At 52.2% G+C, this 20,504-nt stretch overlaps 6 protein-coding genes across 6 annotated transcripts; 4 read left to right on the forward strand and 2 right to left on the reverse strand.

Moving 5' to 3' along the window:
- Nucleotides 1-1,595: 1,595 nt before the first annotated feature.
- A1O3_09872 (uncharacterized protein) lies at nucleotides 1,596-3,250 on the reverse strand (the record flags this gene model as incomplete). The annotated part of the gene is made up of 5 exons (XM_007739964.1): nucleotides 1,596-1,683; nucleotides 1,758-2,877; nucleotides 2,934-2,997; nucleotides 3,043-3,129; nucleotides 3,179-3,250. The coding sequence occupies 5 exons, from the start codon at nucleotides 3,248-3,250 to the stop codon at nucleotides 1,596-1,598; spliced, it is 1,431 nt and encodes a 476-aa protein (XP_007738154.1).
- Nucleotides 3,251-6,434: 3,184 nt separating this feature from the next.
- A1O3_09873 (COP9 signalosome complex subunit 2) lies at nucleotides 6,435-7,999 on the reverse strand (the record flags this gene model as incomplete). Its single annotated transcript, XM_007739965.1, has 2 exons — nucleotides 6,435-7,893; nucleotides 7,956-7,999. The coding sequence occupies 2 exons, from the start codon at nucleotides 7,997-7,999 to the stop codon at nucleotides 6,435-6,437; spliced, it is 1,503 nt and encodes a 500-aa protein (XP_007738155.1).
- Nucleotides 8,000-8,455: 456 nt separating this feature from the next.
- Nucleotides 8,456-9,670, forward strand: A1O3_09874 (uncharacterized protein; the record flags this gene model as incomplete). Its single annotated transcript, XM_007739966.1, has 1 exon — nucleotides 8,456-9,670. One exon carries the CDS (start codon nucleotides 8,456-8,458, stop codon nucleotides 9,668-9,670), a length of 1,215 nt encoding a protein of 404 aa, XP_007738156.1.
- A 2,058-nt stretch (nucleotides 9,671-11,728) lies between these two features.
- On the forward strand, nucleotides 11,729-12,626 carry A1O3_09875 (GTP-binding protein rhoA; the record flags this gene model as incomplete). The annotated part of the gene is made up of 5 exons (XM_007739967.1): nucleotides 11,729-11,796; nucleotides 11,868-11,964; nucleotides 12,013-12,210; nucleotides 12,269-12,403; nucleotides 12,474-12,626. The coding sequence occupies 5 exons, from the start codon at nucleotides 11,729-11,731 to the stop codon at nucleotides 12,624-12,626; spliced, it is 651 nt and encodes a 216-aa protein (XP_007738157.1).
- Nucleotides 12,627-13,626: 1,000 nt separating this feature from the next.
- Nucleotides 13,627-16,734, forward strand: A1O3_09876 (uncharacterized protein; the record flags this gene model as incomplete). Its single annotated transcript, XM_007739968.1, has 2 exons — nucleotides 13,627-13,934; nucleotides 14,049-16,734. The coding sequence occupies 2 exons, from the start codon at nucleotides 13,627-13,629 to the stop codon at nucleotides 16,732-16,734; spliced, it is 2,994 nt and encodes a 997-aa protein (XP_007738158.1).
- Nucleotides 16,735-17,735: 1,001 nt separating this feature from the next.
- On the forward strand, nucleotides 17,736-20,297 carry A1O3_09877 (uncharacterized protein; the record flags this gene model as incomplete). The annotated part of the gene is made up of 6 exons (XM_007739969.1): nucleotides 17,736-17,948; nucleotides 18,026-18,592; nucleotides 18,648-18,778; nucleotides 18,858-19,028; nucleotides 19,081-19,437; nucleotides 19,502-20,297. The coding sequence occupies 6 exons, from the start codon at nucleotides 17,736-17,738 to the stop codon at nucleotides 20,295-20,297; spliced, it is 2,235 nt and encodes a 744-aa protein (XP_007738159.1).
- Between the last annotated feature and the right edge of the window lie 207 nt (nucleotides 20,298-20,504).

Raw genomic sequence — 20,504 nt, forward strand, 5'->3', positions numbered from 1 at the left:
CTCTTGTCTTCTTCTCTTGTCTTCTTCTCTTGTCTTCTTCTCTTGTCTTCTTCTCTTGTCTTCTTCTCTTGTCTTCTTCTCTTGTCTTCTTCTCTTCCCTTCTGCCTCACCCACCCCAAGTCCAAGTCCAAGTCCACAAACTCGATCGTGATCGAACTCTGGAAACAATCGACCTCAAAAAAATAGGATGGGATGGGCCAAAAACCTTTTCCACAACCCCGATCGTGATTGAATCCGTGGAAACAACCGACCCAAAAACGGAATGGGATAGGCCAAAAAACAAAAACTTTTTCCACAAGCCCCAGATCAGATCGGATTTGATATGGGGGTTGTGGGAAGTGAAACCCGGGTTCGCAGGGTTTTTCCGTTGTCGAGGTATTGGTGTCATTGTTGGTGTTGGTGTTGGTGTTGGAGTTGGTGTTGATGTCAACCCGGGTTCGCAGGGTTCAGTGCAGCTCAATTCGAGCCGTTGTCGTTGTCATTGTTATTGTTATTATTTCTGTCATCGCTGGTTGGTGGTTGGCGTCAACCCGGGTTCGCAGGGTTATGAATCGCAACACAAACGGTGTGTGTGTGGTGTGGGATCGACTGAGATTCGAACTCGAGCTTTTGTCGTCGGGTTGGTTTCGCCCAGGATCGACTGGCCATCAGGCCCTGGGGGTCTTTGCGTTATTGAGAGGGAATTCGCCGACTTCAATACATATGCAGTCGATTTTTCGGATGCGGTGAATTGGCTCGGCTTTCTGCCGGTACCCCCTCCCCCCTGAGAGGCACTGTACGGAAGGAAAGTGGTGCGGTAAGCATGAAGGATACAAAGTGTCACTAGGTATCTGCCCGACATGCCTGCCACCTACCTGCTATAGACACGCTCCAGTCGCGTCCACTACTGTCACCATAAGCTCGCTCTGTCCCTGTGTTGTGCGGAAGGTTACAGAGTGTCACTATCCGCCCGAAATGCCTGCCATAGACACGCTCCAGCTCGACCATTACTGTCACCGTAAGTTCGCTCTGTCCATGTCTTGCGGCTATGGTAGTTATGCGAACATGCGGTTGCAATGCTGGTCACGGCCATTCGGGATGAGATGCGATAGAACAGAAACACAGTCGAATTGAAACTCAAATTAAATCGTAACTCCGGCCGTCATCTGAACAGACGCCTTTTCTGCCTTCGCAAGATTTTCTTCAGTTTTCCCATCCCTCGCCGAACAACAAGCGACTTGATGACTTGATAACGTTCAGCCACCTTTTGAAGATCTCAACGTGGACGCCATCCACCGTCTCTATCATGCCCTATAGCCACTCTCGGAAGTGCTTTTGAGTGCTGAAAAAGAAAATCCGTAACGCGGTAGTGACTGGTTCATCTCTTAACGCCTTCGTGCCTTTCACTAAGGAATCCACTGCTCCGAGTCGCCCAAAAACCACATAACAAGGAAGAATTTCTTGCAGGCACACCAATCTGCGTCAAAAACTGCATCAACCATCTGGTATATGGAGCTGGATAATGGAACGATGCCTCGCACCGGGTGTACGGCCCGGTATAGGGCTCGTTACAGTCAAGAGGTTCAAGGTGGCTTGCCACGTTGCTCCCCGTTTGGTCATTCGCGTTTGTGGTATTGTTCCTCCGCCTTCCATATCAGCGGTTGGAATTCCGGGTTCAGGAAATTGGCAGGACTTTGAGTGAAGCTGGAAATGGCATAGTCAGTGAAAAACTGGGAGCGAGGAGGGAGAGCAAGCTGGACTTCAGCAGGAAAACATACTTGCTGCACGATCCTGGATCCAAGGGAAGACTCTCACGATGCCGACTATTGTAGACGTGACACATCTCATTGTATCGAATCTGGAAGTCTGTGCCTCCGTGAGGTACCGCGCCTAGATTTGTTATCCCAGGACCAGGGGTGTTTGGAGAAGGCGATTGAGATATGGTTGAGGGCGACACCCGCGGATGTGAGGGACTCATTGGGGTTTGGTGCGTTTGGTACGGCAGTGATTGTGCTCTGAGGGGTAATAGTGGTCGCGGCCGTGGTGCGGTTTGAGAGACTTGCGGAAGGTATGGCTGCTGCGCAACACCGGTATCTGTGGAGAATGGAGGTGCTTGTGGTGCTTGTGGTGCTTGTGGACGCCCAAACTGTAATGGGAACATATTGCCTGACGGACCGATTTGCGGATCTGTTTGACCTTGGGAGGGCATATTGGGAAACATCGTGAAGTACAGTTCCATGGCGTCCGCATCACCTTTGAACAGTTCACTGCCAAGTGGTGCGACATATAGAGGTGTGTCAGTCTGAAGGAAAACCTGGATCGGTTTGTCATCATCTTTATAGATGATGTCGTAATGACCTGGACGATAGATCAAGCGAATAGTTGGCCAATTCTGCGAGTTCAGGACGAACGGGTGAGGAGTAACCTCGCTGCCGGTGCTCCGGTCCAGATATGAGACTTCCAATGCGATATACGCAGGAGCAATAACTGCATCGGTCAAAGCTTGCAAACCAATGTGGTCAATCTCTTGATTTGCCGGATCAATTCTTGTCAAGCAATATTGGCTGACGGGCATCTCGAGGAAAGCTTCATAGCGGTCGGGATTGGATCGCATGAAGGAGCTTGTCATCATCTTGAAGTGATAAACAATCGAATCAGATTTGGGGCCGTCGTTCATGATCTCCAGAAGAACATGGTCGCTTTTGTCACCGCGTTCGGCGGCGGCCTTGATGGCGCTAAAAAGCTCCCATGTGTAGTCAAACATATCCATGATGATATCATAGTCGACACCGACCGCTCTCATTGTCGGTTCAAAGCTCTGTAGGCGGACCAACTCCTGGTCGATCAGGCCAATGGTCCCAGATCGGAGGAGAATCTCAAAGTAGCCAAAGACTGCACCTGCATGATCCCATCATCAGTTGATTGCTAAGGGCTTTTGGATAAATGCTTCATACCACGCCATCCACATTGTCCGTCACCTTTTATCGGACGATATGCAGAGTGGGTCACAGCAAGAGTCTGCGAAGTGTTAGCTAGATATGGCCGAAGTGGATAGGATCATACGTTGGTTTTGACAACATAGGTATTGTCAGCTTGAGCATATTCAGTTACAAGCTCAGACAGAGGCTTCTTTTCTCCGACTAATGGTCCCTACTACGCGTTTAGTCCAGCTTCTGGATGGTATTCAGGAATGGCGTACGGGAAGTTCTGCTTGATACTGATCCGACAACTGCTGGAATCGTTCCATTTCGTCGGCGTCCGGAGTTGCCATGGTGGAGTTTGCGTGGTTGGTTGCGGGCGGTGTGAAATACCCGTAGTTTTGATAGCAGAAATTGCTGTTCTTCTGATTTGGGAGACAGTCGTAAGGAGGAGGATAGTACGGCTGGCTCTCTGAAATCCAACTGTATTGGTGTTGCTGGGCTGAAGGAGGACCGTAAGGACTGTAGAGAGGAGGCGAATACAAGCCAAATGTCATCTCCTGATGATGATCACTGAAGCGAAGTGTTGAACGTGGTCCTCAATCCCGCGAACTCAGACAGCCGAGTTGAGAGTTTTCAGAGAAGTAATTTGGATAGTCGTTGATAAGTTGATTTCATGAGTGTAGACTGAGGCTGGACGATTTCAACTCGATCAAATCACTCTTGAGCCTTTCTAGATACCTGAGAGTTGGCCCGTTTCCGTCGAAGACATGCACAGTTGACAAGAGACAGAGAGGCGAGGAGCAACGGAAGATCACGCGCGGTAGCTGGACTTTCAGCCACCCACAGGCTAGAGGATTTAAGGCCTGGGAGGACGGCAGCTGGAGTGAATATCACAAGTAAGGTTTTGCACAGAGCAGCAAGCGGAAGCTTTTAACGAGGGCCGTTGGTTCAGCTGCGCCAATGCGGGTGGACTCTTTCCACCCTGGTCTCGGGCTGGAGGATGACGGGACAGGGCGTGGTGGAGGAGTCGTGACCGCCCAGAAGAGCTCAAAGAAGCTTCCAATCGGCAGAGGCTGTTGGCATGGCATCGGGCAGGGGCCAGTGCGATCGCAGAACGTGGGGAGGAAAAGGATAAGGGAGTCGGTATGGCGGTGGGAGTCTGGAGAGAGATCGATGGGGCCTAAGGCTAGAGGAGGGGAGCAAGAGTTGAGGTTGACCGGAGAGTGAGTGGCAGAGAAGCCGGAGATGGATGGGACACGATCGAATTGAGGGATGGAGCGACGAGGTCGAGGTGGAGCCTGCGGGCGCAGGCTCAGGCGTCGTTGAGGCGTCTCGAGGCGTCTCTCTTAACTACGGATTTGACGATTAATTGTACTACACTACATACAACAATACTACCACCTAACTACTACTACTACTATCACCACCATCACCACTACCTCAGTGTGTCTACTGGAGTACTGTACGAGTGCCAAAAGAGTGTCCAGCTGCGGCCCGTGAGGCATTCCTAGCCATTTCCCGCTGACTGATCGGAAGATCTGTGAAGCTTCCACCATGGGCTTTCCCTCCATGGTCACACGTCGGCCACGCCCTTTTATGTCAAGCGCCAGCCCCCAGCTGCTTTCGAGTCCGTCCAGGTGGCAGCCCTGTCGCTCGCCCTCTCGGCCCTGAGATATTGCCGCACATCGCTAGTGATTCAGGGTCTGTGGCCGGGGAACCAGAAAACGCATACTCCGTACGCATCCATCCAATCACTGGGCTTGTCTCCTACGATCCTGAATTAGTCGAGATAGCACCCTCGCCGGGCCTTGCCGGTACGCTATCAAATAGGAACAAACAAGCATTCAAAAGTTGTTAAGACAACCGCATTTCCCAAGCTTTGGCAATAGCATACTCCGTACTCTAGGAGCCACAGCACTTGCCGGCATGAGGCACCATACAGACTCTCTGGACCATGTCTTCGTCACCAAACCCCGAGAACTTGAGCCTGATTCTCGACGAGCTTGCTCCGGTGCACTGCTGGCGAATCCTTGCATCGTTTACGCTGCCCTGGTCTTTCTTCAGGCAATCTCTAACCCTTTCCGACCCTTCTCCTCCTCTTAAAACTTGCAAATCCCTGTAACTGTGGGTCACTGAGCTTCTGATCGATCACACTCATGCCTCAGATCGGTGTCAAGAGTAAGACAAGGCAGCCCCGGTCAGCAAAAGAGCGCTACTTGCGGTGATATACTCCCACCTCGTCGTGGGCCATTTCACTGGCTCTTTGACACTCACCGTAAGGACCGAGCAACCCTTGTTGGCTCGCAAGCTCCATCCGCATTGAGACCATTCGCTGAGCATTTGTTGACATGGGCATTTTCCTATCTTCAACAAGTTCCACCTGGTTTAGCTTGGACCTGACGACGGCTGGCGAAAATAGCCCGCTTGCCCAATATGCAATAGTTCACATCCTATTGCATTGCTTGCGAAGTGATTGTCCTGAGTAACTATTCGATCCCCAGCCATTCTTGCCTACCTGTTGCATTTATCGCCGACAAAGCCATGTCTCTCGCGAGTCATGGGTCTACCTGGTGGATACAGCAAGCATCGATGGCTGCCATCAGGGAGCCCCCGCCGCAGAATCATGGAAAGATTTGCCGCCGATCTAGATACACACCCCAGGAAAATTAGAGGGGGTGAATACAAGCCCGTCTTGCTGGTCGCTGGTTGCGGTTGTATCGTTTTACGGGAACGGAGGAAGCGCGGCACCGCTGGGAAGTTACTTCCACCATTACAGTGTCAGCAATCAGCTGGCCGGCCTAGACCGTGGTGCCCTGTTCGTCGAACCTATTGGGAGCCAGGAAAACTGCAAGGATAAATAGCACATCATATCTGGGAGGCGGGGAGACGAGGATACTGAAGAATCGCCAATCAACTATGTCTCTCTTCCCTGCCTACGGACTACGCCAACGCAGAACCAGGCAACAGCATCAGCCGCGGCGGTCATGGTGCCAGGAGTGAAACCTGCTACTCGAGGTGTGAGGTCAGTCAAGTGCGGAGGTCGAGGGAAAGCAAGCGAGAAACCTCTCGGCTAACCGACGTCCAAGGTTTGAATGAGCGGCAGCTAGTTTCGCTACTACTCTAGCCCCCTAGCTACGACGCCTCGTAACCATCTTGTCATGATGGTCCAGTCATGGCGCAGGCCCGGCGGCATCCTCCGCCTCAAGCACATCCTGCACCAAGGGGAGCGGGAGCGGGATGCCTTTCCAGTATCATGTTCATCAACTTCCATTTCCAGACACCGAGCCTTTGCCTTGGGTCAGAATCCCTGCGCGTAACGGACCATGCAGCTTGCAGTCTTCTCAGACTACTGTCGGGCGTTCCTGTCATAATTTGACATAAGAATGCATTCCGGGTCTGATCCGGCCGGTCCTATTATATGTCGACCGAGGGCGTGCGTCGGCTCAAAGCTAATACCCAGGGGCGGCAGTGCCGGAGTGAGGACATTGTTGCAGAAGGCTTTGACAACTTCAAGCTTCGCCTCTTGACCGCCTTTCAAGAGGTTACGAGTAGCTTGCCCCCCCCTCGACCACCCCGACCAAGACCCCTGCGGCCTAGACCGCGAGTCGGGATGGCATTGCCGGTCTCAAATGCCAAGGGAAAACCCATCATTCCACCAAATGCCCCTGGACCCTGGCTGTCTTCAAGCTTGAATCCTTCTCCATCGTTCAGCACGGCCGACGACAGGGTTTCTACCGCAGACGCCCAGTCACGCAGCCGTGAGAGATGATCTGTGGCACTAGCCCCAGTTTCCACCACGACCGTGCCATTTTCTTGGTTGATTTTCGCATTGAGCTTCTTGTCCACAATCAACACACCTAGTATGTCTTCGACTTCGCTCACAGGGATCTTGATGTGCTTGGAGATGAACTCGAGGGTGAAGCGGGAATACGGGGCAATCAGCTTAGAGACGGCCTTGGTGCGCATATTGCGGCTGACCTCGTCAATGTTCTCAGCGATGAACGGATCCGCGAGCAGGTCTTGGTTCTCCTTCAGTATGGATTCGTATTGGTGAATATCATCGCGTTGGTATGCATCCACAAGATCCGTCATAGCAGATATGCGAGGGTCGTTCCTGTAAGGTTTGGTCTCTTGTGAGTCGAACGGGTTGATGGTCGACCTCATTAACATTGTGGTTAGCACGAGATACTTCAGTACTTGGATTCTTTGCATTGAGCCCGCTTCATCATAGTTCTTGAAGGACTCGAAAAAGTCGCTTTGGGCCTCCTTCCAGTTTTCTTCGCTCATGTGCATTTTGCCTCCACATTCACGGATAATGCCTTGTACCTTGGGATGTGGAACTGCAGAGCGGACTGTCAGAGCCTTCTGGTAGAGAGTTTTGAGACGCTTGTTGTTCTTCATCTCCGCGTACATCTGGATCTCGAGCGCGTATGCCTCCAAAGAATAGGTCCCTTTGCCTGGGTCGTCGGTTCCATCCTCTTTTTGACATGCCTGGTGGATTTCCCGCACCTTGTTTGTGAGCTGGGCGTAGTCTTTCTTGTCGAGATAGAGTTTGGCCAACTTGAGATTTGTCTTCAACGCCAGTCTCTCGTTGTTGGTGCTCTGGAAGGTTTGAAGAGTCAGGGAGTAGAACTCCTCCATACACTTGTACGCCCTCTGCTCAGTGGCAACCTTCTCAATGTAATCCAGCATGTTGTTGATCGACTTTTCTGAATAGTTTCTCGTCACCGCGGACTTAACGTACGTGAGGAGTTCTTTGTAATGTCTGACGGCGTCCTCGTAACGGCCGAGCGCGAATTCCAGTTTGATGGCTTGCTTGAGTCCCTTGAAGCCCCAGTCGCCTTTCTCTGGTTCTAGCTCTGGCACCCCTAGAAACTCCTGTACTGCCTCTTCCGGGTTGTCCACTTTCAGTTGTTTGGCGTTGTAGTATTTGTTCTCAATGTCTACGTCGCCGCTCTCTGCCTCGTCATCGTCTTCATATTCAAAGTCGTATCTGTGTGAAATTATATCAGTGATATGTACATTGGTGCTATATAGCGTCCAGATTGAACGTACTGCTCCTGATCGGAGTCTTGCATGAAATCATCGTCGTCCGACATATTGAATGTGGTGGCTCTGGAGCAGGAGCAGAATTGTTGAATTCGGGGCGGTGATGAACGGGACAGCAGTACCAGCTGCCGCAGGAAGAGTCTATCAGTAAATGGAAGACTCGATTTGTCGTGCAGAATGGAAGATAGGCATATGCGGTAACTACTGAATGGCCGGTGGGTGAGTTGGGCGAGTTGCTGTGGCAGAGGAGTATGTACGCCTGATCGGGGTAGACAGATGCGCCGGAACCAGTGCGGAGAACAGCCTTGTTCCACACTGGCACCAGGATCAACTCTCACTCCCCGCCACTGAGAAATTTACGGCCTCGTTACCAACAGTCCCCGTTTCAGCGGCTGACATCGATCTTACACGTTACATGTTCTTCGTCAAACTCTTCACCAGGCCTGCCGCACTTACTTTCGCCTCTATCATCCACGCTCCCGCGATTCCCTCCTTGAGCCGTCAAGATGGGTGGCGATCTCAACCTCAAGAAATCATGGCACCCGTCGCTCATGACCAACCAGAAGAAAGTCTGGGAGGAGGAAAACAAAGCGCTGGAAGAGCGCAAGAAGATCGAACAGATTAGGAAAGAGAGGGCCGAGGAAAGACAAATCCAAGAACTCGAAGAGCTACAAGAAGCAGCTGGTGGGAAAAAGAGACAGACTCGCGTCGACTGGATGTATTCGGGTCCATCTGATGGGCAAGCCGGCACGACTGAGGAGATGGAAGGCTATCTCCTAGGTAAAAGGCGGATAGATGGCCTCTTGAAGGGCACTGAGAATCAAAAGTTGGAGAAGTCGGCCAAGGAGGACTCTTTCATGGCTGTGCAAAATGTGAACACTGCTAGGGATATGGCTGCTAAGATTCGAGAGGATCCGATGCTCGCAATCAAAAAGCAGGAGCAGGCGGCCTATGAGGCCATGATGAACGATCCGGTCAAGCGGCGAATGTTGCTAAAGGCAGCCGGGAAAGACGACCACGAGAGTGAGCGTGAGCGGGAGCGGAAACGCAGGAAGCACCACCACCACCACCATCACCGACACCGCGACGATCGTGATCGTGGCAGGCATGAAAAGTCTCGTTCTTATCGTGACACAGATGACGAGGATCGCAATGGGCGAAGCCGGCACCGGCGGCGGAGATCATACACCCCCTCACAGTCTCGATCACGCTCACGTTCTCTGCCTTCACCCCCTCGACGTGATGCGCAGTCTAGATCGCGCTCCCCTTACCGACGACATCTCTCGCCTGCTATAGATGACAGGCGGAGGCCGCGGTCGCGGTCGCGGTCGCGGTCACCGTCCTCCCCTCCACGAAATGGACACGGCGATCGAGTCCGGAAGACTCAGAGCTGGCACTCATCAAGGCCGGAGCGGCCACGTTCTCGAAGCCCACGTCGTAACCAAACGAACGCAGATACAGATGCTGCTGCCAAAGCGGCGAAACTAGCAGCCATGCAGCAAGACGCCACAGAGCTTGATAGGCAACGAGAGCAGAGGCTAGCGGAAATTGCAGAACGGGAGAATGCTGAGAGAGTGCGAGACGCTGCTGCTCGAGCACGGAATTCTAAATACGGTGGGCGAGCAGATTTTGTCAACAATTTTCACAAGAAGGCTGGTGCTATGAGCCTGAGTCAACGCATGGGCAGAAATGGGATTTCACAGAGAGAAGACGAGGAATGAAATGGTGCTGAGAAAAGGATACCAGGCACCTAAGGTCCGGCTTGTGAAAGAGCATATCTTCAGCTTGAGCAACCCTATGACAGCTCCGATGCGGCCCGCTCAGCCTGTCAGCGCAATGGTTGCCATCTGCACCCTGACTTCACGTTGCACCACAACTTCGTCGGTGCCAAGTCCTCTACCATACAAACTACTAATACTACACAACCATTGCGTCTATTCTTCCTGTTCCTTTAGGCATACAATCTGTTTGTCAGTGATTGCTCCGAGATTCAAGTTGTTGTCTCAATGAATTATGGTAAAGCTAGACACCTCCGGGCGGGCCGCATTGCTTCGTGCCCGACACCCGGTAGATCTCTGCTCCGGACCGTCTTGAGGTATTGCAGCTCTGGGCTGAACGTCTGTCTGAAACGGGCAACATACAGCATCACGGTTTCATCTCTGTCCATGACCTTTCTAGAAGCCTTTTCGACTTGCTTGCCTACAGTCAGTTGCAAGAACGAAGGGCAAGGAGATTTTTCTTATGGTCCAATCAGACGATACGTTACAGTGACCAACGTCTTGACTCGAAGCTACGAGGCTGGCAGTGAAAGTGGGAACAAGGTTGGACCAACTCGGCGCCAGTGTTAGCGATTAGGGTCAAAACGTAGTGCTCTGGCGAAACGAGCGGAATACTTCAGGACAACATTCTGAAGATGAGATCTCGAAAAGAACTCGGGCGTCAGGCAGACACGAATCGGGGTAGTTTAGGCTCTTGCGCATATGCCTCACTTTTCAGACAAGTTCCAGAAACAAATCTGCAAGGTAGCCGAGCAGAAAACGCCCGATTCATTCTTAAGGGCGAAACCTCCTGTACGGTGGACATCATACTAATAGCGGTATGTTCTCCAGCCTGTAGCAGCGTGGAGGCAGAACAGCGAAGCTTCCGGGTCAAGAGAACTGGCTCCCAATGTAAGATTGGAGTTTGGTCCAGCTATTGTCACCATTGTCACGCAAGCAGGTAGAATAAATGATCCTGATTTGTTTGTCACTCTTTCAATGATCGATTTCTGGTGTGTAGTCGGCGCGCTCGTCCTATGAGCCCTTCGTTGATCAGACTTGTGGTGAAAGAGAGAAGGGATGAGCAGGGCACCTCTCATTGGCGAAGTGAGTGCCTGAGGTTTGGTTGTCAACCCACGTTCAGTATCACTCAGTTCAGTGATAGTATATCAAGTTAATGAGCATATAATGCATGGGACAGGCAGAGCTGAAGCCATTGTTTTGGGGCCTGAGGCGTGCACTGGCACTCTGGCTTAGGAGGCTCCTAAGGCCTCTGGAGGAATTACTGCAGAGTCCAGCAGGCGCAGGCGCAGGCGGGGAATGATGCGTCAAGTGCATGGCCCCTAAGCCTACACAAGGGACTAGCAGCACTGATATCTGACCCCCTGCGCAGTGTGTTTCGCTCGCCCCAGGCTACTCCGGCTTTATCCAGCCTACTACAGGCCTCCTACAGGCCTCGTACGCCTGTTGTCATGCTAGTTGACCACGCCCCAGTCTTGGTTCCGGGCTGGTTGCTCCGGTGTTGCCTTGCCTGAAACTCGAAACCTGAATCTGCGCATGCGACTCTCACCACCACTGCTCATCTGTGCATTGCTTGTTCAGGTCGGTCAGTCAATAATCAGTCAACAAATCTATTCACCCTATCTCCAGCCATCACTCCTCGGCCTTCAGTACCCGAACAAGCAATCCTACAATCCATCACCGCCAGAATCTCAGACTCCTGTCGGTTGCAACACGTATAGGTCTGCGTGTCCCTGGTCCCTTCCACCTATCCGCTGAGCGTCGGGCCCATCCACACTAAACTACTTCTACTGCCCCCAAAAGGTGCCTTTTCCTGCCAATCCTCTCTCAACCTCTTTATACCGTTCTGTTTAACACTCCCTCCTACCTTTCATCCTTTGCGCCTGCCATCCACTCCATCCTAATCTCAATCTTTCTTGCAGAAGCCGCTCCCATTATTCTTACCCCTGTACCCCTTCTATCTTTACTTCCTCCCACCTGACAAGGTCCGCAGCAGCCGCCATGGCTGAGATCCGACGCAAGCTTGTCATCGTTGGAGATGGTGCCTGCGGAAAGACCTGTTTGTTGATGTAAGTGACCTACTATCAACCGCTCTACCTTTTCAAGCACGAATGCTAACAATATCTTCGTCTGTGTCCAGCGTCTTCTCCAAGGGCACATTTCCTGAGGTTCGCAGCCATCCTATCCTCTCCCATCTCAACTACTGGAATAATCACCCCTATCATACACACTACATTGTAGGAGCTGGGATCTAGGCACGCAATACTAAGCCCCCATCTCAACAGGTCTATGTCCCAACTGTCTTCGAGAACTACGTCGCCGATGTCGAAGTTGATGGAAAACACGTGGAACTCGCTCTGTGGGATACCGCAGGCCAGGAAGATTACGACCGTCTCCGTCCTCTATCGTACCCGGACTCCCACGTCATCCTGATCTGTTTCGCCATCGACTCTCCCGATTCACTCGACAACGTCCAGGAGAAGGTACATGACTAAAACTCGATTGTGGTCATCGGATCGCGAGCTGACCTCATTACCATAGTGGATTTCCGAAGTCCTACACTTCTGTCAAGGTCTTCCCATCATCCTCGTTGGGTGCAAATGCGATCTGCGACACGACCCCAAAACCATTGAAGAGCTGGCAAAGACATCCCAAAAGCCCGTTACACCCGAGCAGGTTCGTTCGCTCACACATCCACACCTTCCACTTCTGCCCATAGATACGGACTAACCTTTGGCTTATCTAGGGTGAGGAGGTCCGCAAGAAGATCGGGGCCTACAAGTACCTCGAATGCTCGGCCAAGACCGGCCAGGGCGTCCGTGAGGTGTTTGAGTCCGCCACGCGTGCGGCCCTGTTGACTCGGAAGAGTGGAAAGAGCAAGAAATGCTTGATCTTGTAATTCAAGCCACCTGTTTCTCTTGTAGCAGACATATGGTCCAAACACGTTCCCGACTTTTATACCAGGATATCGCCGGACGGGTCGAGATATCAATCAAAGAACCGCAAATTCCTTTGTTCTTGCTTCGACGCAGGTTCGGCTCGGTGGCTTGATCGTGCTGCACTTTGGCACTGATACATTAGTTTTGTTTCCTTATCGAGCGAGGGATGGGTTGATGGCTGACGCAATGCAAGAATTGCACAGAGGCTATGGATGGGCAAGCTGGGATGGTACTACAAGCATGACGGCGTTCTACAGTCGAGACATGTTTCGAGTCATCGAAATAGGAAATCCATTCACGGCGTTTGACCTCAGGCTGGGCTTCTAGATCATCATTTAATCTCTTTCGTTCCTCGGGTTAGACAATTCTACAGACTCAACTATGAAAATGTGCACTTTGTTTCCATTCAAGGGTATTGTCCTGTCGTACTCTCTGAAAGGCGTCTTAGACATGGGGAGCTCTTCAACAGTCTATTGTCGTGGAGCAGTCCTAGTTACCTTTGGCATCTCCAGCAACCATTATTATCAATACTTCGGATTGTGAAACTAGAATTATAGATCTTCCCAACGGGCTGCCTCACCACTTTAGTTATCACCCACTCAACTTCCACATTGCACAGAGCCTCATTTCACTCTATGTGACATTCGGTGTCTGCTACAAGCAGCAAGTAATTACATGTACATACATATGCCCTCAGGTCAGGCTTGGGACTAAGCAGCCAAGGCATATCATGTGACCCTTGCCAAATGATTCAGTTTACGGAGTACTCCATACTAATTAATAGCAGTATTACTTTAGGACAAGTTACTAGACGGACATTCCTCCTGGCAACGTGCACCAGTTTTTCGCGCAGTCCGGACGATGAGTCTTCGATGACCGGATGAATAGTTCTCGCGACTTGGTGTTTCGAGATGACCCTCTCAACTGGCAAGCACTGGGAACGCCATTCCCTCCGTGACGATGTCCTCCCTCGATAGCAACTCCCCGCGCATCGTACCAGCTCATGTTTCCTACCTTGCCTTATACAATCCCTCGCTCGGCACTACCGACGACACCGTCCGCGATCAAATCGTCTTTTACTATTCCGCCAAGTCGGAGGTCGAGCGCGAGCGACGCAGGAAGGAGAGAGTCTCGACGAGCAAGCAACAAGATACGCAGGGAAAGAGCCAATTGCAACCAAATACCACTCCTAACGATGAGGAGGCGGTGGAGGAGTATGAGCGGTTACGGCAAGTTGGGCTTGCGCAGGGTATGGTAGATTTTGTGAAGTAGGTAGGCAGCTTATCTCATTTACCTGTTGTCCCCATAACTCTTCGGTTTCCGAGAGCTTCATCGCGATCAACGTATGAGATAAGTGCCCTGACTCGCAATGCCGGTCCTAGAACCTTCTCAAATGGAGTGCCTCTCGAGTCGATCGAAACGGAAAAGTCTCGAGTTGTACTGAAAGAAGTCGAACCCCAATGGTGGCTACTCGCCGGCATCAATCTCACCCAGTTGCCTGATACCAGTGCTAGCAGCCCTCCAGCTACCAGAAAAGCTGCAACTATTGGCAAAGACACCCGAGCGACCGGAACCACATCGGCAGCGGACATTGAGTACTCCTCGCGAGAGGTGGCGCCAGCTCAGTTACTCCTTGCCCAGCTGACGCAAGGGTATCGTGGTTTCTTGCTTCACCATGATTCCTGTTTAGCGGAAATGTGGAAGAGCCATGATGGCAATAGAGATCTCTTCTGCAGCATATTGAACCGGTATTGGACCTGGTTCGTTCGGAACTGGGATGTCCTTCTACACGGAAATCCTGCAGTGGACTTGTACGATGCAGTCAAGCTTGCCGGAGGCGGCGAGCTTGGTATTGGCGTTGGTGAGGAAGATTGGGGGAGTGGTGAGCGAGAGGTTCTGGAAGGATTTGCAGGTAGGACTGAAGGTCTGCTCGATCTCATCGTGGGAAGATACGGCGATGGGCCTCTTCCTCCAATTGATGAGAAACACCGAAAGGACGGAGAGGCACCTCAAATCTCTACACATTTAGAACCGGAGCCCTGGCTGGGCAACGGTGATAATGCAAGGGCACAGGACGGGATAATTTTCTCCGGCATCGGTGCAGTTTCGAAACGCGCGCTCATCACAATCTCCCAGTGGATGGAGGCCATCTATACCCATGGGGAGGCAGCTTATGGGATAGGCGAAAATCCAGTGTCCCGACCAAGACCTCGCAGAAACAGACGGAACGTTGCTGGTAAGCAGAGATCTGACAGCACTGCGCCATTATCATCGGATCGTGCTCTGGGGCAGCGGCACGAAGAGGTGCATCCAAGAGTCAGGTCGCCTAAAGCACGAGCGCCCGACCTACGACGCAAGGCCATGGAGAACAATGCCACACCACCAGGCATTCCAGCTCCAATTGTGAGTGCGGTCGAGCAATCCCTGGAGGCTGCAACGACCAAAGTAAGCTCCGATGGCGCAGGTAAGAATGACAACAGCGAGGTTCTAGACCTGACAGAAGAGAATCAGGATGACCAGAGAGTATCTTCGCTGTTCGCCAAAGAAAAGATGATGAAGTATATCAGCCTTGGATACGGATCCAGTTGGACCTTGAATCCCAAGGGGTTCGCCACAGACAAGGCATCAATGCGCTCGAACGCAACAGATTCTCAACAATCGGAGGATAAGCCCAATTCTGAGGATGCATCAGCTCCACAACCCCTACAGGAGCTCGATCCTACACCGGAAGCAAGCGACGAAGAAGAACCCCTTTTCGTTCAGCGGCTTGAACAATCTATCGGGAAGTTTCTAATCGGCTTGTCGGGAGATTTGGAAAATACCGAGTTTGAGACTGAACCGGACGAGGGAACAGTAGATCCCCACTCGGAACTCACTGAGCATGGGTCACGGTCATCCCCACCAGCGAGTACCTCTAGCCGTATCTTCCTTCGCACGTTGGTAACGGAAATGTCTCCATCGCGCTTCTCCCACCTGTCAGCCACATCGACCATGGACGATTCAACATCGCAAGCTGACAAGTCCCACGTCGACATGAACGCTGATTCTACCCAGGTCAAAACCAGTGCCGCAGCATCCGTGGACGGATCTAAACCGATTGTCACTCACGAGAAGGTCCGGGTTGCTGTGTACGTTCATCAACCGTTTGTCTTCGTGTTCTTGTTCCAATTGCACACACCAAACCTCAGCATGCCAGCCTTTTATCGTTCTATCCATCACACTCTTGGGCCCCTACAGAAGAGTCTTTTGAGGAGTACGGATCCGGAGAGATGGAGAGAACGGGTGAAGGAGGCACTCGAGGCTGGATCTGTTCCTTTGCTTGAGGGTGAAGACATTGCTAGAAGCACGGCCAGCAACAAAGACTCTTTGGAGATTTTTGACCTTGTCTACGATCCCGCGAAGATGACAATCCGGACCTCCATCCCTAACATACCTCTCCCTGGCAGTCTGGCAGCCGAAGGGCTTCATCGGACGTCACAGCAAACGCAGCCTGTCACGGTTTCTGGCTCTTGGTACACGCTTGGAATCCCCATCGGGATCCCATCTACTGCCGTAGCAACGAAACCATCGAGCTCTAGAACGCTCGTGAAGAGCACCTGGACCAGGGTAGAGGCATTGAATGTGCATACCCACATCCTCAATATTTGGGCTGGGACCCGGCACAAAGAAGCCGGTATGAGGATAGGCCGATCCGGGGCTGAAGAGCTCGAGAGAACCGTCAAGACGGCACGAGGTTGGTGGGTGGTATGGATGAAAATGTTTACCTCTTCAAACAGTGACCACGCAGGGGTCCAGAGCGAACCCGACCAGGTATCTGCAAAAGAAGCGATATTGGTGAGAAGATCAGCACAGGACCGCGCCGCAGGCGGCAGAGATGCATCTGGTGCACGCTTGGATCCCCGGAGTTTCAGTTCCACGGGGAAATGGCTTCTCCGCGACCAGCCGCGTAGTCGAGAAGTCAGTGGCTCTGGCCATGGTGCCGGGCCCAGCCCGGCAAAGGGGGTAAATGAAGGAGTTGGCGTGGATGCGAGGAAATGGGTGGAGACCCTGGTGAAGTTGAGTATGTGACGCCACGTACTGTAACTGTCGTATACACGAAGGATCCTCAGGTGACAGACAAGCATTCCCAAATGTATTTGCTCCTTGCCACTGACTGCGTTCTTGTTACATCCCACGCCCTGGTGCCTGCAAAGAGGGAGGTTCGTCACGTTTGGGTGCGTGCCGATGCAGGAGGTGTAATAGAATACCGAATGTGACGACGGCAGCGCGACTAAGAATAGCCTCAGGAGCCCTGTGGCTAGTCAATCAGAGCTCATTCAACCAGCGATACCTACTTTAGGAAGGACCTACAAGTGTGGCTAATGGCTCCTAAGTCCTGGTCCTCTGTATGCATCCAGTCGAACTGTCCAGTCTGGGCGGAGTTGTTTCTCCACGAGTTACAGTAGCGTCGGGGCTAGACAGAAGCGATGGTCGATCACCGCAGCAAAGCGAGACGTCGCTCCCAATCGTTGATGGTACAGTGTCATTCCTTTGCCAGCTGGCTTTCCAGACACGGCCGTCAGCATCAATTGCGCATATTGAGGACGCCCATTACTCATCGAAGCGCAGGCAGGCCGGGCAAGGACCGGAGGTCCATGCAGAGGTAAGGCAGCACGTAACTGAGAGGAGGACAAACAAGGCAATACTGCTGTGATGGTGATGGTGATGGTGACAGTCGACGTGTGTTGGCTACTAGGTAGTCAGAGTGGACTGGATACAAACAGCCGGTGTGATTCTGCTACCAGCGTCTCTCCCTCGGCAGAGACATCTACTTACTTGCAGCGTCTGTCTCCCAACTTTATCTTCACGGCCATCCTCCTTCGCCCAGTGCCAACGTACCATCTACAGCCTGTGTATGCTACGCCGACTCCTTTTCTCTCGGGTCCCTTCAAGATCTGCCCCCCCCCCCCGGGGACATTGATATTCGGATTGAGAGTTTGATCGATCGATTCCTGCCTGTATCCAGCAAAGACGTCCACTCAACCTATTCTTCGTTAGCCTTTCCTTCTTTTCACGTCTTCTATCTTTCCATGCACCAGCCTCAGGCTCAGTCGCGGCCGGTTCGGCCACTTGCTCCGGCTGCAACCCCTGCAGTTTCTAACCAGGCCTCTGCCACTTCTAACCCCTCCCGCAATCTCGCTGGGACCAGCAGCGCACAACCAGTCTCTGCCACCACTTCAAATGCCACCATCCGAAAGAACGCGTCCATTGCCTGCCACGCCTGCAAGATCTCGAAGAGGAAGGTACGCATGAGAGCTGGGACTTCAGTCTCTATGTGCACAAGCCCTCCAACAACGACACGTCCTGACCAGATCTCCAGTGCGATCGAAACCAGCCCTGTGGGAATTGCTCTGCGAACAACCGATCATGCATCTACGATGCCTTGCAGGACGGTCGGCGGAAAGAAGTACGCAAGCGGAGGCTGGAGGAGCTTGAAGCCCGAAGTCAGGCCTTGGACAAACTGCTGGTTACATTGAAGCATTCGTCCAGATCGGAATCTCGTCAACTACTTGACCTGATCAGACGGGATGCGCCCCTGGAAGAGATCCTCCAGTTCCTGGATGATCACCCGGGACAGGCATCTAATGAGGCTCGCGAAGCCCTTTCCGCAAGTCCGCCTCCAGAAGAGGGCGCCGGTATCCGCCGGATGCTGGCAATCAGCGAACTTACTGATATACCACCATACACGGCCCCCGCTGCACCATGGACAAAGATCACTGAGGACGACTCGTTCGTGTCTCACCTTATATCGTGCTACTTCACCTGGTTCCACTTCTATTACCATAATTTCGACGAAAATCTGTTTCTTGAAGCCATGAAAGCTGGAGACCTGGGATCACCCTTTTGCTCCCCTTTCTTGGTCAATGTGGTCTTGGCCATAGGATGTGTGAGTTGACACGAACTAGCGCCGGTCGGTCTCTAGGACTGATTTCCTTATTCAGCTGTTTTCCGTCCATCCTGCCGCCTTTGCTACCCCGGGAGATCCAAAGACACTTGGACTACAGTTTTACACCGAAGCTCATCGACTTTGGGCTCTCGAAGGTGCCAGACCAACTTTGACCAACATACAAGGGTTCACCATCCTCACTCTACTGCAAGTCAATGCAACTCTGTTGTTATGCATCGAGTCATCCTAACATATGATCCAACAGCACAGCCTTTATTGGTAAAGACAGAGCAAGCGCGGCATCGTTGAAGCAACTTGAAGTCATGGCCCCGCAACTTATGAAACACTACGGCAACCCAAGGAATGCCGAGCTCATCTCCCAAGAATTCAAAAAGTCTCTGAGTATCGTAGACTGGGCTACACACATCTATACAACGTAAGTACCTAGGCACATCCGCGAATGTGTCCGTCGTTCTGACAGCCCACAGCGGGTTTGGTACTGGATTACTGACCGCTCCTTCGCTGCCGAAGCCGACCTTAGAGGCCCCTTACACGTCCGAAAAATGGAACAGTCACTTGACTCCCTGGACGGGATATCCTCTGCATGGTGAGCGTATCCAGCTCCCTCTTCACAAGCTGTACCATTACATGTGTGAGCTATATTTGTTTGCCAGTGACATCCAGACCCTGCTGTTCGCGGATTTTCCGAGCATGGGTGTTGTTGAAAGATTCGAGGCTTCGCAGAGGATCGAAGCGCAAATGCAGCAGTGGTATAGCTCTTTGCCTTCACAATTCCGAGTGGGACAGCCAGACCTGGTTGTCGTTCCCCAGACGGTAGACTTGGCGTATTTCCCACCCTCCCTCACCCTGCTCCGCGCTGCCAAATTAGGTACCTAACCTGCAGGCCAGGTTTACCATGTATCATTTCAGTCTGTTCATGTGGAACTGGACCATCCCACCACCTTCGGCGGCACGACAGCATGCAACTGCTTCCGATGTCGAGGCCGAAGTGACGTCGGAGGGTAAGGAACCGACGGCTCAACAGATGGACGAGATAAGAAGAAAGTGCAAGGACATGTGCTTCGAACTCACCGCCAACACCACCCAGCTTTACCAGACGTGGTACGACAAGTTTCCTCAAACCTACTTCAGCATGCTCATGCCTCAGACTGGGAGCGTGGCGGCCAGTTTTCTTCTGTCGGGCAACCTGAAGTCGGCACATGAGGAGGACATGCTTCTTCAGATCATGCGAGTCCTCGTCCGAAGTTCCCCACGATGGCAGATGGTCAAAGGCATCACGCAGATGCTGCTGAAGACGGCCGAAGAGAAATCCAAGGCGGCGGACAAGGAAGAGGGCGGCGTCAGCAAGGCGCTGGTGGAGGAGATGAAGGAAATCGTCAAGGATCTCGGGTGGGAAGATACGGACCATCTCAACTTCAGTTCCCAGTACCCCAACTACGCCATCGTCAGAGAAGACCCTAGTGCCAACGTAGAGATGAGCCAGCTCCTGGAGAAATGGGCCGAACTGGCAATTGATGAGAAGGAAGTAGAAGCCACGTCCGAACAGGGTGATATGTCGGAACAGGGTGATATTGTCGCTGAAGATCGCAGCCAGGGCGACGAAGGCCAGCCTGGGGAGAGAGATGTCCAACGACCGGAGACAACACAGGCGAAAGGGAAAGAGAAGGCGAGGTATTGGAACTAAGTTATGTAGTTCGTACTGTAGGTACTGTAATAGGTATATGTATGGAGTATACTCCGTATACGTAGGTACTTACAAGAGAACAGGGGGTCAGGCTTCACATGTGATCTTACATACATAGGCTAAGCCTAAGGTCCTCCAGGAAATAAAGTACAAGTCATGTATTGAAATTAGTTATTTGATGTCGCAATCGACCATAGGATGTGGAAA

Source organism: Capronia epimyces (assembly GCF_000585565.1).
Source record: "Capronia epimyces CBS 606.96 chromosome Unknown aczIQ-supercont1.10, whole genome shotgun sequence".
Classification (NCBI taxonomy): domain Eukaryota; kingdom Fungi; phylum Ascomycota; class Eurotiomycetes; order Chaetothyriales; family Herpotrichiellaceae; genus Capronia; species Capronia epimyces.